The sequence below is a fragment of the Hesperophylax consimilis genome, chromosome 13 (genome assembly GCF_061612785.1).
Source record: "Hesperophylax consimilis isolate HC1 chromosome 13, BYU_Hcon_1.0, whole genome shotgun sequence".
In the NCBI taxonomy this organism is placed as follows: domain Eukaryota; kingdom Metazoa; phylum Arthropoda; class Insecta; order Trichoptera; family Limnephilidae; genus Hesperophylax; species Hesperophylax consimilis.
The window spans coordinates 2,349,372-2,364,623 of NC_142848.1; the positions used below are offsets into that span (position 1 = coordinate 2,349,372).

At 34.7% G+C, this 15,252-nt stretch overlaps 2 protein-coding genes and 1 non-coding gene across 3 annotated transcripts in view; 1 reads left to right on the forward strand and 2 right to left on the reverse strand.

Moving 5' to 3' along the window:
- Trpm (transient receptor potential cation channel, subfamily M) overlaps nt 1-15,252 on the forward strand; it is a 611,727-nt gene that overhangs the window by 530,479 nt on the left and 65,996 nt on the right. The gene's annotated exons all lie outside the window — the stretch shown is intronic.
- On the reverse strand, nt 1,400-3,270 carry LOC149418292 (actin nucleation-promoting factor WAS-like). Its single transcript, XM_089638445.1, has one exon. The coding sequence runs from the start codon at nt 3,000-3,002 to the stop codon at nt 1,482-1,484; it is 1,521 nt and encodes a 506-aa protein (XP_089494571.1). The 5' UTR covers nt 3,003-3,270; the 3' UTR covers nt 1,400-1,481.
- On the reverse strand, nt 8,016-8,088 carry TRNAY-GUA (transfer RNA tyrosine (anticodon GUA)). The gene has a single exon. It is a non-coding gene; the product is annotated as a tRNA-Tyr (tRNA).

A 15,252-nucleotide genomic window follows, 5' to 3' on the forward strand; every position in this document is an offset into this window, starting at 1 on the left:
CATTGAAAACGCAATTAAAAATAAAGGAATAAAAATGCTTAGCTTCATTCTTCGATATTCCAGAGGCTTTAGGTGTAGGTTCAGCCTTGAAAATTATATGTATTCTTCTTTATTAGGAAGTCAAGTCGAATGTAACTCCTCGATCTGGTCCCTCCATTTTAAAATGCGTTTAGATTCAATCGAAAAAAATTCAACATAAATTCCTAAGACACATTAATTTTAAACTCGGTATTCCCACTGAAAATTATAATTATTTGATTACCAGCTGCACCCCGCCACGTGCAGTCGCTGTGACTCAGTCTGTCTGTCTGTGCCTCTTAGGTATTTCATTTAGTCATTTGTCTGTGCAGAAAGAAAAACAATAGCACGTGTTGCTTTTACGTCTAACAGATGGCGCTGTTTTTTTACAAAAAAACATATTTTTACCCGTCACAGGTGACATTTATATAATATAGGAATATAAAAACACACATATTCGAATGCAACATTGTTTCACAATTTCAAAGCAATCGGTGAAGAAATTTGGGAGATTTAAGATTTTGAACTTATAAATATTAACATTTTTATTTATATAGATTAAAACTCTCAGACCGAATAATTATATCCGACTTAATTTTTATTTAAATATTGAAGACAATATTAGTGATTTCTAAACGAAAATCTGAAACAGAAAAATCAGAAAAGGAAACGGTCACATCTGGGACTCGAACCCAGGACCCTTGTCTTTCCGTGACAGTGCTCTACCAACTGAGCTAATGGGACCCTATTCCCTTCGGTCAATTTTAACTGTATCATACTTCGAATAAGAACCACTAACATTGTCTTCATTTTTTCACCGCACATTTTTATTGGCAACTATCTTTATGTATGATCGCAAGATTCAACCCGAACTAAATGCAATCCAGACAGCGTCTTTGTAGATAAACCTATCTTATTTTTTATTTTTAATGTGCGACATCTGTTGACTTTTCTGCAAGTCTAGAATGAATATTTATTTTTCGGAATAATTTACGGAATAACTTTTATGTTCAAAATTGTAAACAGACAGACAGACAGCCAGACAGCCCGGATGTACTTATAAAATATAATTAATTAATTAATTTCATATACCTACGATTGATACTCGTTCAAAAATCATCTTTATTTGTAACAATACCTGGACTGAGCATTTAAATACTCAAATACTCGCTTGTGCCTAGATAACTTAAACTTAGTAATAGATACGCAAATGTGGCGGATCTATTTTACTGCATGGAATGTAGGTACAAGATGGCTATACTTTCATATCTTTTCAATCAATATTATTTTAACCTAAGTTTACTTTTGCATGTGCTTGTATCACTTACTTTTATAAATATGATTTAATGTTAAAAAATAATACCTATTCGTTTCCTTTTTTTACTACAAAAAAAATATGCAAAGTACAGCTGTTTTACGGTATGTTATAATATGTTAATATAATGATGTATGATCTCATTGGGTTATTCCCAGACCTCGCTATCACTTGATGACTCTTGTTCTGAGTCCTCGTCCTCGGAATACATTGACTTGGAACGTTCTTCCAAAGCTAATGCCAGTGCGTTCGCCAGGCTGCCATCTGCAAACATTTTGTTCTCTTTCTTTACTGCAGTCGTTGGCTTCTTCAATTTGATTCCCTGCCGTATTTCTTCAAGTAGGTCCACTTTCTCCTCTTGAGACTTGTCTCGATCTTCTGGCTTTGTCTGCACCCTTTTCAACGTTTGTCCACTGCGTATGCTCTGAAATAGATCAGCCCTGTTGTCTGTGTTCCCTGTAGCTGAGATTGTATTAAGTTGTTGGTGGGCGGGCGGGGAGAACATTGGCCCGGGCGGTGGGGGAGGTGGAGGCGGCGGTGGAGGTCCTCCTGCAGATTCTGTCGGTTGCCGTGGTGGTTGTGGTCTACGAGCTGGTGGCGTTGGTGGCACTGGCGGTAGAATTGTTGGCTTTGCTAAGATATCTTCAATTTTTTTCTTGCTCTCTAAGTCGTCAAAAGTTACAGGAACCAAGGGCATCGGATAGTTTGTTCCAACATCTGTGTTCTTTCTCTGTTTCGGTTTCTTTCTGCCGCTGGTTGCATAGTTAATTACTGTATGCCACACTGCGGTGTTTTCTTTTGTGTTGTTGGTTTGGTTAACGTTTTGGTTGATCTCTTTCGCCACCGCGTCTGCACCGCCATGTTCGTTGATAAAGCTGGCAATGAAAGACCTCGTTCTCTCGTCTTTCAGATGGCTCTCGGACACGCCCGCCTGCGCGAGGAAACGAACATCTATTTTTGCCATTAGGCCTTCAATGTCTAATCCATTATTACTATTCCATCCAGCAATTTTTGAGGGACCATACACATGCTGGAAGTTACATGGATCTCCGATTTCAGATTTGGTTAGGTGCTTTCTCTTCTTTAACTTTAAGACGCCATGAAAAATGTCTGGAATTACTTGCGCCGGTGTTCGCGTTCCGTAGTTCCGCACCTTGACGGAATCAGCAGACGTTTGCTTTACTTGTTGCTTGATTTGAGGGGCTTCTTCGCGCGTTAAACTGTCTACGATATTCATTTTAAGTCGTTCTAGTCTTCTTTTTTCCTTATTAGTCCTGTATTGAAAGCATGCGTCGAATGATAACGCCTCCTCTTCACTTGCAAAATTGAAGGCTGCCATGTATTCTTGGGCTTCGAATGTATGAAAGAACGGCTTGGGTACTTTGTATTGAATTTGATCATAAACTTCGTGTTCCCATATGAGAATTTTGCGCTCCAAGCAGTAGATGCTAAAGAAATAGCCTTTCTTTGCGTTATTTTTAACGAAGCAAAGTACCCCCGTTTCTAGTTGTATCCACTCGTTGTGTGCCGGACCCTCAGTTATGAATAGTTGAACCACCGCTGTAGCGAGGCTGATGCAACGTGACCCGATCATATTGAAAACTAAATCATTTTCATCTGAAGTCAACAATACACTAGGTCGATTACATTCCCGCACTTTTTGAGTCATATTGCAAGTAATTGATTACGGGATCACTGACAAATATTAATTTATAAATATTCACGTTAAGCAGCAGTCGGGTGAGACGACATTGACCGGTGTAACACAAACACTGTATGAGTTTAATAAATGAAGCGATGAAATCACTAACTAAGTAGTATGACAGCGTAGTGTGTCATCCGTTTGATGGTAATTGCCAAATAGGACTAAACGGTATCCTTATCCTCTACGACTAAACATGAGCGCCAACCAGTTTGCGTAAAGGCGCAGGCGAGACGTGATTGGATTACGTATAATATATTATTTATATTACGTTTATCTCGCGCTGACTTATACTCGAATTGACTCATCAGTCCCTCCTCTAATCTTATCCATATAGTGAGTTACGAGTTCATAAATAGCTTGTTATCAACTTTTTTCTTCTTATCGATACATTTCTTGTGATTAAAACAAGTGGTAGAACAGTGCTATATTGTCAGCGTTTCTCTGATATGATAATATATTTTGATAATAAACAATAAAAAATAATGCTTAAAACGTATTAGCGCAGTTTGTTTTTTACTTGTTCGGGTTTGTGGGTATTAGGTATTGTCACGTAAACTAGTCCCACATCACGTAGAAAATTTGTATTGGTAATCCGGTTAAAAATGGGATTGCAGGACTTGAGCGACGGTGTTCTGATAAACTTTTAGTAAATGATGAGTATATTATCACGATGTTGGAAAACGTTCATGAAAATCAGAATATTTTCGCATTTCGTCGTGATATATTATTAATCAACATATTAATTCCCACATCTGGAAACCTGTTAATTCATTCGTGATTCCTGCAATCCCATTCTTAAGCGGTTTACCAATAATTTGAAGAGATTCTTAATGAATAAGAAATAGGTACTATTTTTTCCCAGTGCAGCGAGAGATCGTACGTGACATCGTCGTTCTAGTATCTTCTGTCTTTTTCGTTTTCAAACAAGACGTGTGTAAGGAAGAGTAAAAACGTCGATGACTTCCTTACGAGCTCTCGCTAGGACTAGTTTACTTTTATGCCAAAAGATTAAGCAGGATAACAATTGGGAAAGTCGGCACTTGGTAACGTTTTTTTAACATTAGCTCCACACAGGGAAAATATCCCTCAGGGCCTATGTCTTCTTTGGCGATGCTGTGTGGAGGGTATTTTTAGGGAAAGGAAGGAGAGGAAGTTCTAGGAAGGATAAAGGTGTGAGGGGTGGGTAGGAATCTGGAGGTCTAAGTATCCAGGAGTGACGGACGTATGAATTAATCCCTTCCATTTACGTTTAATTCTGAATGGTGGTTTAACACCAGGGTGATACTGAGAGTATCTTCCTAGTGTAGGTACCATACACTATTTTTAATGAATAAATTGTGAAATAAAATTTACTAGCGCGCGCCGGGATTTAAACCAGCGACTTTAGAGTTGCTAGACGAGAGCCTTACCCTTCAACCACGGCAGTCATTTTGGCCAGATATTTCAGTATTTAGATCTGAACAGTGTGTAGATTGAGTAATTCAAAATGGTGGTCTTTCACAAGAACGACGATAAATCCCTAGAACTCCAGATATACGAAAATGTAAAACTGCAACAACTGCATGCAGGTATATGTATAATTTAAAAACAATAAACGCTTGTTTTATCATAACAACCATTTATTTAATCATCAATTCGGTATATGTATAATTTAAAAACAATAAACACTTGTTTTATCATAACAACCATTTATTTAATCATCAATTCGGTATATGTATAATTTAAAAACAATAAACGCTTGTTTTATCATAACAACCATTTATTTAATCATTAATTCGTTATTTACTTCTGTATAGGTATTTAGCTTATTCATTTTGTTATTATCATTTTGTTATTATTATGTATTTAAACATCCATGTATGTAAATTCTTGGGCACCTTGCCTGTTTTATGTACTTAAATAAAAATAAATAAATAAATCAATTCAACCATTTATCGGAAAATCAACACCCCAAAGGTCATCCCAAGTGACTTAGCAGGGGTTCCCGGGTTCATGGGGTGATTTTTGTCTAGATCTTGGCGATGGATGCGTTTGCCCGCCAACTGCGTGGCAGGCCGGATCGGGAGAGGCCAGACGGACTGTCTGGACCCAGGGATGAATTCATATGTTCGTCACTCCTTGACCCACTGACCCTCGGATTCCTTCCCTCCCTTCATACCATTTTCCTTCTCAGAACTTCCTTTCCTTGAAAAGACCCTCGATTTGCAGGGTCCGCAAAGACGCTATAGGCCCTCAGGGAAAATATTTTTAATATGGCTTATTCCATGTTAAGAATCTTTTCTTTTCTGAATTCCTAAGATTCCTCTACACGGGGAAGTATGGCTACTACCCGTGGCTCTATCCTACTGACTTTCTCTTGGGCATGCTCGGTATGAACCATCTACGGGTCAGAAGAGATGTGCATATTGTATCACACTTCTTCAAACTGATTCGTGGATGGTTTGAAAATCTGACTATCATGGAGAGTATTAGTCTCTATGTTCCTGATGGTTATCTCCGTCACCGACAGCATAGACTGTTTTATCTCCCGGCTGCAGGACTAACTTGCCAATGGTCATGCCGGTGGGGAGAGCAGTCTTGCTGTTGAACAGAATCATTTCGGATATCGACATATTTAGCTGAAGGTGAAGCTGTCTTTAAAAGGCAAGCTCTATCGATGCTTGTAAGTTGATACACAGCTTATTAATTATGTAATACCATTTTACAAATGTACTTAAAAACGAAATAAAATGTAATTTTGTAATGTTTATAAAGGAATAAAAATTTAAATTGAATCAAATTGAATGGTAGTGTTTTACCAGGGCGATACTGCGAATATCAACCGCAGAGTGAATGATCATGTTTGGAATAGAACTATATTATCGTAAGGTTTTTTTGTTAGGGTTTCTGCACAGAGAATAATGAACCTGTGAGATCCTAAAAAGGTGATAGCATGCCACTTTCCTGATAAAATATTATTCATTCAGAACATATCGAGAACACGTGTTTTTGTCCTAATAAATATCATAACGGAATGCGACAGTATAAGTGTGTCTATATCAATATCAATGTTTGTATGAACTTGTGTTCCGCCGTCCTCATCAAACGTTCGCTTCTAACTGATACTTTATTAGGAACTCATTCGTTAAAGGCCTCCAGTCCCTTTTTTAACAGGAAAACCTATAATTTGACCAGATTTTTAATGAATTAACAATATTTCATATCAGTAAGTTTTCTTCGTGTGACATTCATAAGAAGACTGTATAAATGAGATCTTTGAGGAGTACGCGTTGTAAAACTTTGTATGACCGCGTTAAAAATATGGAGATCCGAAAATAATGCAAGGCTGATTAAAGAGTAATGGTTAATATTAAAAAGTAATGGTTAAGATTAAAAAGTGATGGTTAAGATTAAAGAGTAATGGTTAAAATTAAAGAGTAATGGTTAAGATTAAAAAGTGATGGTTAAGATTAAAAAGTGATGGTTAAGATTAAAGAGTAATGGTTAAAATTAAAGAGTAATGGTTAAGATTAAAAAGTGATGGTTAAGATTAAAAAGTGATGGTTAAAATTAAAGAGTATTGGTTAAAATTAAAGAGTAATGGTATTAATGGTAAGAATGAAGCGTTTAGATAGTTTGAGCATGTAGAGTGGGATGAACGAAAGAGTTTTAAAATAATGTATATGGTCCCACCCTACAACTCTGAACTATGCGTCCAGGAAAACACTGGTCTGAGGCAGTCAACTCTTAGATCAGAAACATCAGTAGCTGTAGGCAGACTGATGGAACCTAAGCGCAAGCCAAATACTAAGTTTGGTGATCACGCTTTCGGAGTATCTGGGCCGAAGGTTTGGAATAAACTCCCTCCGGAACTAAGATCCTTAACAAGTCCAACAGAATTCAGGTTCAAACTTAAAAACTTACCTTTTTAAGCTGTCATACCCTTAAATTAAATATACCATTCCTGAGAGAAAGTCCAGCTATATCCAATTAAGTCCTAAATCCTGTATCTAAATTTCGCTAATCAACAATTAGTTAATGTTAATTAAGTGTTAATCTCAAGTGACCTAACAGGTAAGTATTATACTGTATATTATCTCCATATATAGTTAGTAATAACATATCATTGTAGAAATGTATTATATTTTTGTACAGCGCCCTTGAGGTGATTATGCACAAAAACGGCGCTATGCAAATCATCCAAATATTAAGAAGAAGTCGGGGATAACCGAGGAAGACATGACACGATCAAGTGAATCAAATAATTGACTCAATTCTTGCACGTCTTGTGTGAAACCGTAAAAGACATAAAATACTACAACGATTGCGTCACGTTCGACCTCTTCCTGGGACTACTACATTGGTCCCGAGGATTTCTAAGACATCAAGTGTGTCGTTTTCAACTGCTGTATCTACCACCAATATTTCCTCATACTATTTCTCGTACTAATAATGACACCAAGGTACTAAATTGATTACTGAATTCATTTACTAACTTGATTACTGAATTAATTTACTAAATCGATTGCTGAATAAATTTACTAAATTGATTACTGAATTAATTTAATAAATTGATTACTGAATTAATTTACTAAATTAATTACCGAATTGATTTACTAAATTGATTACTGAATTAATTTACTAAATTAATTACTGAATTAGTGCACTAAATTGATCACTGAATTAATTTACTAAATTGATAACTATTCTATTATTCATACATGCATTATCATTTTATGATAATTAGATATACATTTTGGTATTCAAATCTTAACTAACTTATTAAATTCCCCCGTTGAACAAAATATATAAAAACAGTGACATTCACTGGGGCGGGTAAAAATGTTTCAATTATTTTACAAGAAACATTTTTTGGTAAACTAATGTTTAAGACAAGATTTTTTATGCATAGCACAAAGGGTAACGATTATTTTACAAGCAATAATTATTCGCCTCAAACACTCATCCACATTGAAAAATCTCCTGATAAAAGATACATGACGCCAACGGGACTCGAACCCGTGTCCCTTCGATTTACGGTCGACAGCTCTGACCACTGAGCTATGGCGGCTTATCTCTTATCCGCGAAATAATTCAATATATACTAGTGTTTCATTGAACAATTACTTGTGAGCCATCTAGTGAGAGAGTTAGCACTTACAATGCCTTTCTCATATAAAATAAAGTTGGTTGTTTTCATGTGAAAAAATGTAACAAGCAGTAATTGTTGAATGAAACACTACTATATATTGAATTATTTCGCGGATAAGAGATAAGCCGCCATAGCTCAGTGGTCAGAGCTGTCGACCGGAAATCGAAGGGACACGGGTTCGAGTCGCGTTGGCGTCATGTATCTTTTTTCAGGAGAATTTTCAATGTGGATGAGTGTTTGAAGCGAATAATTATTGCTTATAAAATAATTGTTACCCTTTGTGCTATGCATAAAAAATCTTGTCTTAAACATTAGTTTACCAAAAAATAATAAAAATGTTTCACTTGACGATGTGATGTTCCAAATAATCACGGCTGAGTTTTAGATATGCGGGTATTCACAAATGATACGACAATGTTTGCGGAGACCAAAAATGCAACGAAAATAATGTTCCTTGTCGTTTGGCCCGGGTCAAGGAAAGGTGACAAGGGGAATAATGGAGGGGGGGGGGGGGGGGGGTGAAGGGTACACATTTTAAGGCTATTCAAATTTAACCCCTCACGCGCAACTATAATTCAATATATACTAGTATTTCAATCAACGATTACTGCCTATTATATTTTCCTCATCTGTAAACAACCAAAATTATTTTGTAGGAAAGGCTTTGTTAGTGCTAAATTTCCCACTAGATGGCGTCGAGACATATTATATCAACATTTGTTGGTGAAATATTTTGACATGTCAAATATTATTATTTTTTAATGATAAACTAATGTTTATAAGAGAAGGCTTTTTATGCATTGCACAAAGGATAAGAAATTATTAAAATCAATAATTATATATAATAATTAGTCAGTTTATTATTACTTATTATAATTTGTTATCCTTTGTGCTATGCATAAAAAAACTTGTCTTATAAACATTAGTTTATCATTAAAAAATAACAAAATATAACATTTTCGTATGAAGAGAATAGCTGTTGTTATTGTCAAAAATTTAGTTTTTTTCCGTAATCTGCATACTTAAGGTTCCCGGGGTGATTTGAAAAAAAACTCTCCGCAATAATTTAGTTATGTTCGGAAAATAGTAATATTATAATTGTGGAATTGATAATTGCATGTTATCTAAATAGCGCAGGCCTTCGAAAAATCACGAAATCTGTCTTTAATTGTCAAGATTAACCCCAACAAATAACATATAATAAGATATACACATTTCAAATATGTTTTTTTTATTAAAATAATTTTATGGTAAAAGTAAATATTTTGTGACATGTAGGTTATTGGAGTAACTACTAAAAAAGATCTAAAAAATGTATGCATTATTACTATTCCATCCAGCAATTTTTGAGGGACCATACACATGTTGGAAGTTACATGGACCTTCATGGATTTTAGCTTTGGTTATGTTCTTTCTCTTCTTTAACTTTAAGAAGCCATGAAAAATGTCTGGAATTACTTGCGGCGGTGTTCGCGTTCCGTAGTTCCGCACCTTGGCGGAATTAGCAGACTTTTGCTCTACTTGTTGCTTGATTTGAGGGGCTTCTTCGCGCGTTACAATTTGTACGATAGACCCCTTAAGACGTTCCAGTTTTCTTTTTTCCTTATTAGTATTGGCTTGAAAGCATGCCTCGAATGATGACGCCTCGTCTTCGCTCGCAAAATTGAAGGCTGCCATGTATTCTTGGGCTTCGAATGTATGAAAGAACGGCTTGGGTACTTTGTATTGGATTTGATCATAAACTTCGTGTTCCCATATGAGAATTTTGTGCTCCAAGCAGTAGATGCTAAAGAAATAGGCTTTATTCGGGCTATTTCTAACAAAGCAAAGTACCCCCGTTTTTAGATGTATCCACTCGTTGTGTGCCGGACTCTCAGTTATGAATAGTTGAACCACTGCCGTAGCGAGGTTGATGCAATGTGACCCGACCATATTGAAAACTAAATCATTTTCATCTGAAGTCAACAATACACTATGTCGATTATATTCTCGCACTCTTTGACTCATATTGCAAGTAATTGATAATGGAATCACGGATAAATATTAATTTATAAATATTCACGTTAAGCAGCAGTCGGGTGAAACGACAGTTGAAATTGAAACCTCTCGCTTCCACGATTGAAACACTGTATCTAAGTCACTTCCAAAGTTGTATGATATCGTATCCTTTGCGGTGTATATACTGTATATCGTTGGTACTCACTAGCAGTCTGATTGAATCTTCAGTCCCACCTCAAATCCTATCAATTAAGATCCATCTTATCTTTGAGCATGATACGAGTTGATAAATAACATGTTATTGAAAATGTTGTTAGTTATTAAAATAATGTCGATGAATTCCAAAGATTAAATAATATTAAATGAGAATATTACACAGAAAATTTAAAAAAAACACCAAGTTGCAACCGAAGCGCGATCTCGGAACTTTTACTCTACCGGGAGTAGAGAGAAGGCTTCGTCCGATTATTTGTTCAACCGAACCCTTTATATTATTGTCATTATAAGAAGCTGCGCGACCTTTTTCATACTAACCTTAAATTTGTATTTGAGATCAAAATACCCAAACAAAACGATATTTTTTATTCAAACATCTACTTTATTTATGTGTGTTTAAAATTATTGAATTCTTGGCCTATGCCAAGAATTCAATTTCGCATGATTTTAAAGGCAATCTTGACAATTTCTAACGATAACTATTTTTTAAAAATTCTCTAATAACTATACAAAATGTAAAAAATTTTTAAAAAGCATTTTGATAGGCGAAACATAAATCACAAACGACCGATTTACATTGGAACACAAATTTGTCATACGTAAATTTAAATTTCCACCCCCAAAAACAGTTTTTTTAAGAAGTTTTCCTTTTTACTTTATTTTTACACAGTAGCCAGAGTATTTTTTTTTAATAATTACTCATGACTCACAATAAATACCAAAGTTGTTGCTAAAATCATGTAAAATTGAATTTGTATTGGCCTATAAATCATAATTTAAAACACAAATACATAAAATAGTATATATAAATATTAGGTAGTTGCTATACCTTTTTATTAAAAATATATTTTTTGGAGTTTGGTTTGGTATTTTGGCCTTCAATCCAAATTTAAGTTTTGTATGCAACTAACATTTTTTCCAAATTTAGTTTTTGATAATCGAGTGTCCTTTAATGTCCTCTATCGTGAATCCACTTTTAAATCTCCTTCATCATGAATCCACTTTAAAATTTCCCTTATCATGAATCCAATCCTTTAAAATGTCTCTTACCATGTACCTATTTTAAAATGTCATTAATCCACTTTAAAATTTCCTTTATCACGAACCTGCTTTAAATTATCCTCTTTCGTGAAACCATTTTAAAATGTCCTTTATTATAATCCACTTTAAAATAGGAAAAAATTATATGGGACATTGATTTGGAAAAATGTTAGTTAGTCACTTGTCGCTCATAACCGACGAGTTCTTTGAAAAATTTTAATGTTCAATGTTAAAACTAATGTTCGGAATAAAGTGAAAAATCCTCGGAATATTTGCAGTGTTACTTCTAAATTGATGATGCAGATTCTAGGTTATTAGCGCCTTGTACCATAAATTGCCTTTATAAACATTCAACTTTGCAAATTGAAAGCCTCATTTAGGAAACTAGGTATCGTGACAAGGATATTATTTGGAAAGTGTTTCGCAAGGAGAGCCCAGGGTGGTAGATACTCTCAGCCATCGCCTTGATGAAAATCGCGAAAGACCATAATTTGGAATCGAAACGTTTCTTGAAATGGGTTTTGTATCAGATACTTCTCCACCTTCCTCTTCCCCGTTTCCGTCCCCTCCCCACACCGAAATATCCCGAACTCTTATACAATTTCGAAATAAGCCAAATTTTAACATAGATACAAGTTTTTTTTATACGAACTCCACACTAGAGGCTCCCTGAGGAAAATAATTAACATCAAGGCCTATGCCATCTTTGGGGATGCTGTGTGGAGAGAATTTTTAAGAAGATGATAAATATACCTACCACTATAACGTATGTACTCACCGGTACTAGTATTTATTTTGCTGCTGAATCAGCATCATATTTTCTGTGAAATCGATTACCAATATACAATTATTCTGTAAAGCTATTGAAATAATAAAACCCATGTAATTTGTTATAAAATATTTATTTAAAGTACAACAAATCAATATTTTTAGGTTGGTATATAATATTTATTATTAACAAACTAAAATCAATAATTACAATAGACAAATATTATTGTCTGTGTTCAATCCATTACGGTGTGTTTTTATACAGGGTGGGGCAAAAATCACCCTATTTTTTTTTTTTTTTTCTAGATAAAAGAAAATTACATTTTCACTTATTTAACTAGAAATAACTAATACATTACACATAAATATATTACACAACGATATTATTCACTTTCATTGTTTTGTTGATTGAGCATAAAACTGAATAATTTTATTTTAAATGTACCTATACTTTTATCATTTTTAATTTTGTCTGGGAGGCGATTGTATATGTTGCTCCCTTTATAACCAATGGATTGCTTGCCATAATGAGTATGTATGGTGTTTAGATGTATTTTGTCGTGTTGCCGTGTAAAGTGTGTGTGTACTTGGGACGTTTTAATGAGTTCTGTATTTGTATGTATGAGTTTATTATTTATTTTGTATATAAGGAGACATGTATTATGTTCATATAATTTTCTTAACGTTAATAGTTTTGTTTCCATATATAATTTTTTTATGGATGTTCTAGGTTTGAAATGAAATAGCTTTTTGATTACTTTGTTTAGTACCTGTAGTTCATTTTGCATTGCATTGCATAATGCATTGCGTTCATATGCATTTCCCCAGATTTCAAACAAGTAGTTTAAATGTGAATGTACGAGGCTATAATATAGACCTTTTTTTAAATTTTATTTGGTAACAGATATGATATCCGGCTAAATACGCTAATTAAGGGGTTTATTTTATCTTTAATATCTTGAATATGCTGTTTAAAAGTTAGGTGTTTATCAATGCATAGCCCAAGATATTTCTCCTGTTTCAGGATTTGCAGGTTGTTATATTCAATTTTAAGGGTACACGAGGAGGAATGATTTTATGAGTTGAACTTTAAATCATGTATCCTGTTTTTTAACATTCATTATTAGGATATTTGATTGGAGCCAACTGTTAATTTTGTCTAAATCTCTCTGTGCATTTTTAAGTAAGATGTTTAAATTTTTACCCCAGTAGAAAATTGCAGTACCATCTGCATAAAAAAAAACTTCACCGTTTAAATCTAATTGGGAGATATTATTTATTTGAATTTGGAACAGAAGTGGTCCTAGTATAACGCTATAACTTTTGCAAATGGCGCCAAATGTCAATTCGATTTTGATATTTGTGAAGTAAACAAACGCAGAATACAAATCGACAAGACATTAATCGGTTTACCGAAAAAAAAACAAATTTCACAAGCAGTACTAAAGTTTATCATAAAAAAAATTACAGCAAAAGAACATCGAGAGATTACGTTTGCCCACCCTGTATAATATCATGAGATATTGAGATATATGAATCAATATATCAAAAGGGGGTATATTTTTGATGTAACTCAATCACACTTTAAGTATTACTAGACTTAATATGGACTTAATATAGTAAAATATTTACAAACATAAAATTTTAAAAAGAATTACTTCAAATAAATTAACACATGATAAGATTAATTAATAAGAACATAATCCATTACAACATATCACCCACAGAAATATACTTTTTAACCACCCGAAAACTAACGAATACACAATTAATACATAAGAACTTTAATCTATGTATTTTTCATTTATTATTATTTTTTATGTTAACACACAAGATACCCAACAACTCGGGGCGAGTAGACTCTGGCATCCTTAATATTGTATGAGTGAGGGTTGAGGAGAGGGGAAAAGTACCTGAACATTCAGATCTGGGAACTAAACCAGGATAATATTTTTTCAAACAGCGCAACAACCACAGAGCGAAAGATTATGATGAGCGAATATTTTAAGACAAAGGAACTATATCGTCACTCGGTCGGGCAACATCGGAAGGGGGGAAACATGCCGCATTGATATGTTTAAAATTACTAGGTTTACTGATTAGCTTTAAATTGATCCATTCTTCATTCTTCTTCCTGGTAGTATCCTCGGTAGAAGCTAGAAATTCGTTTGAATTGATATCTTTCTTCATTGTGGTAACGTCTCCGTTGTTAGTGATAAATGACTCTTCCGCCTGGTTTAAGAATTCTTCAACTTCATTGCGTATTGGACTATTCACACCTTTTCCAATATTGCCAGTTAGTACTTTTGAGAAGCCACCCACGTGTCTGAAATTGTAGGGTTCGCCGATTACAACTCTAGTTAGCTTTTTCTTATGTTGATTCTTCTTTAAAATTTTCAAGCCAACCTCCGCTATTTCCTCCACCGGCACTTTAGGATTTTCGATTGCGTTGTTATTTTCCTTCACTATGAGTACGTCTTTACTTTCTTTAGTATATGGCCGCGTCTTCTCGTCTCTCTGATCAGATTCTAATACTTCGGCTTGAGCTAATTCTACATCGTTTTTAAGGCTGTCTTTTTCTAGTCCTTTATTTTCACTCCAACCGTGAGCTTTTAAAAGACTGTGCATGTGTTGATATTTATGCGGCTCGCCGTGTTCAGCTCCACTTAGTCTTTTGTTATGTTCACCTTTCTTTAATGTTCCAATATCAGCCTCTCGATTATCTTGTATTTGCGAACTTACTTGTTTATTATCTTCGATCATCTCATAGCTGTCATTGCTGAAGCCAGCGATATAAGACCGCCGTCTCTTCTTGTCGCTCAGGTCCGTCTCTAACAATCCCCTTAGAGCTAAGCTATCTTTATCTACGTTGTGCGTAAGTCCATCTTTGTGTACTTCATTGTTGCCTATCCGTACAGAAGTTTTCGAGAAGCCGTCGACATGTCGAAAATGAAAGGGTTCGCCGATATCATCTAAAGATAGCTTTTTCTTGTGTTGATTCGCCTTTAAAGTGCCATGGTCAACCTCACGAGGTTCGTCAACTGTCACTTTTGCGTTGTT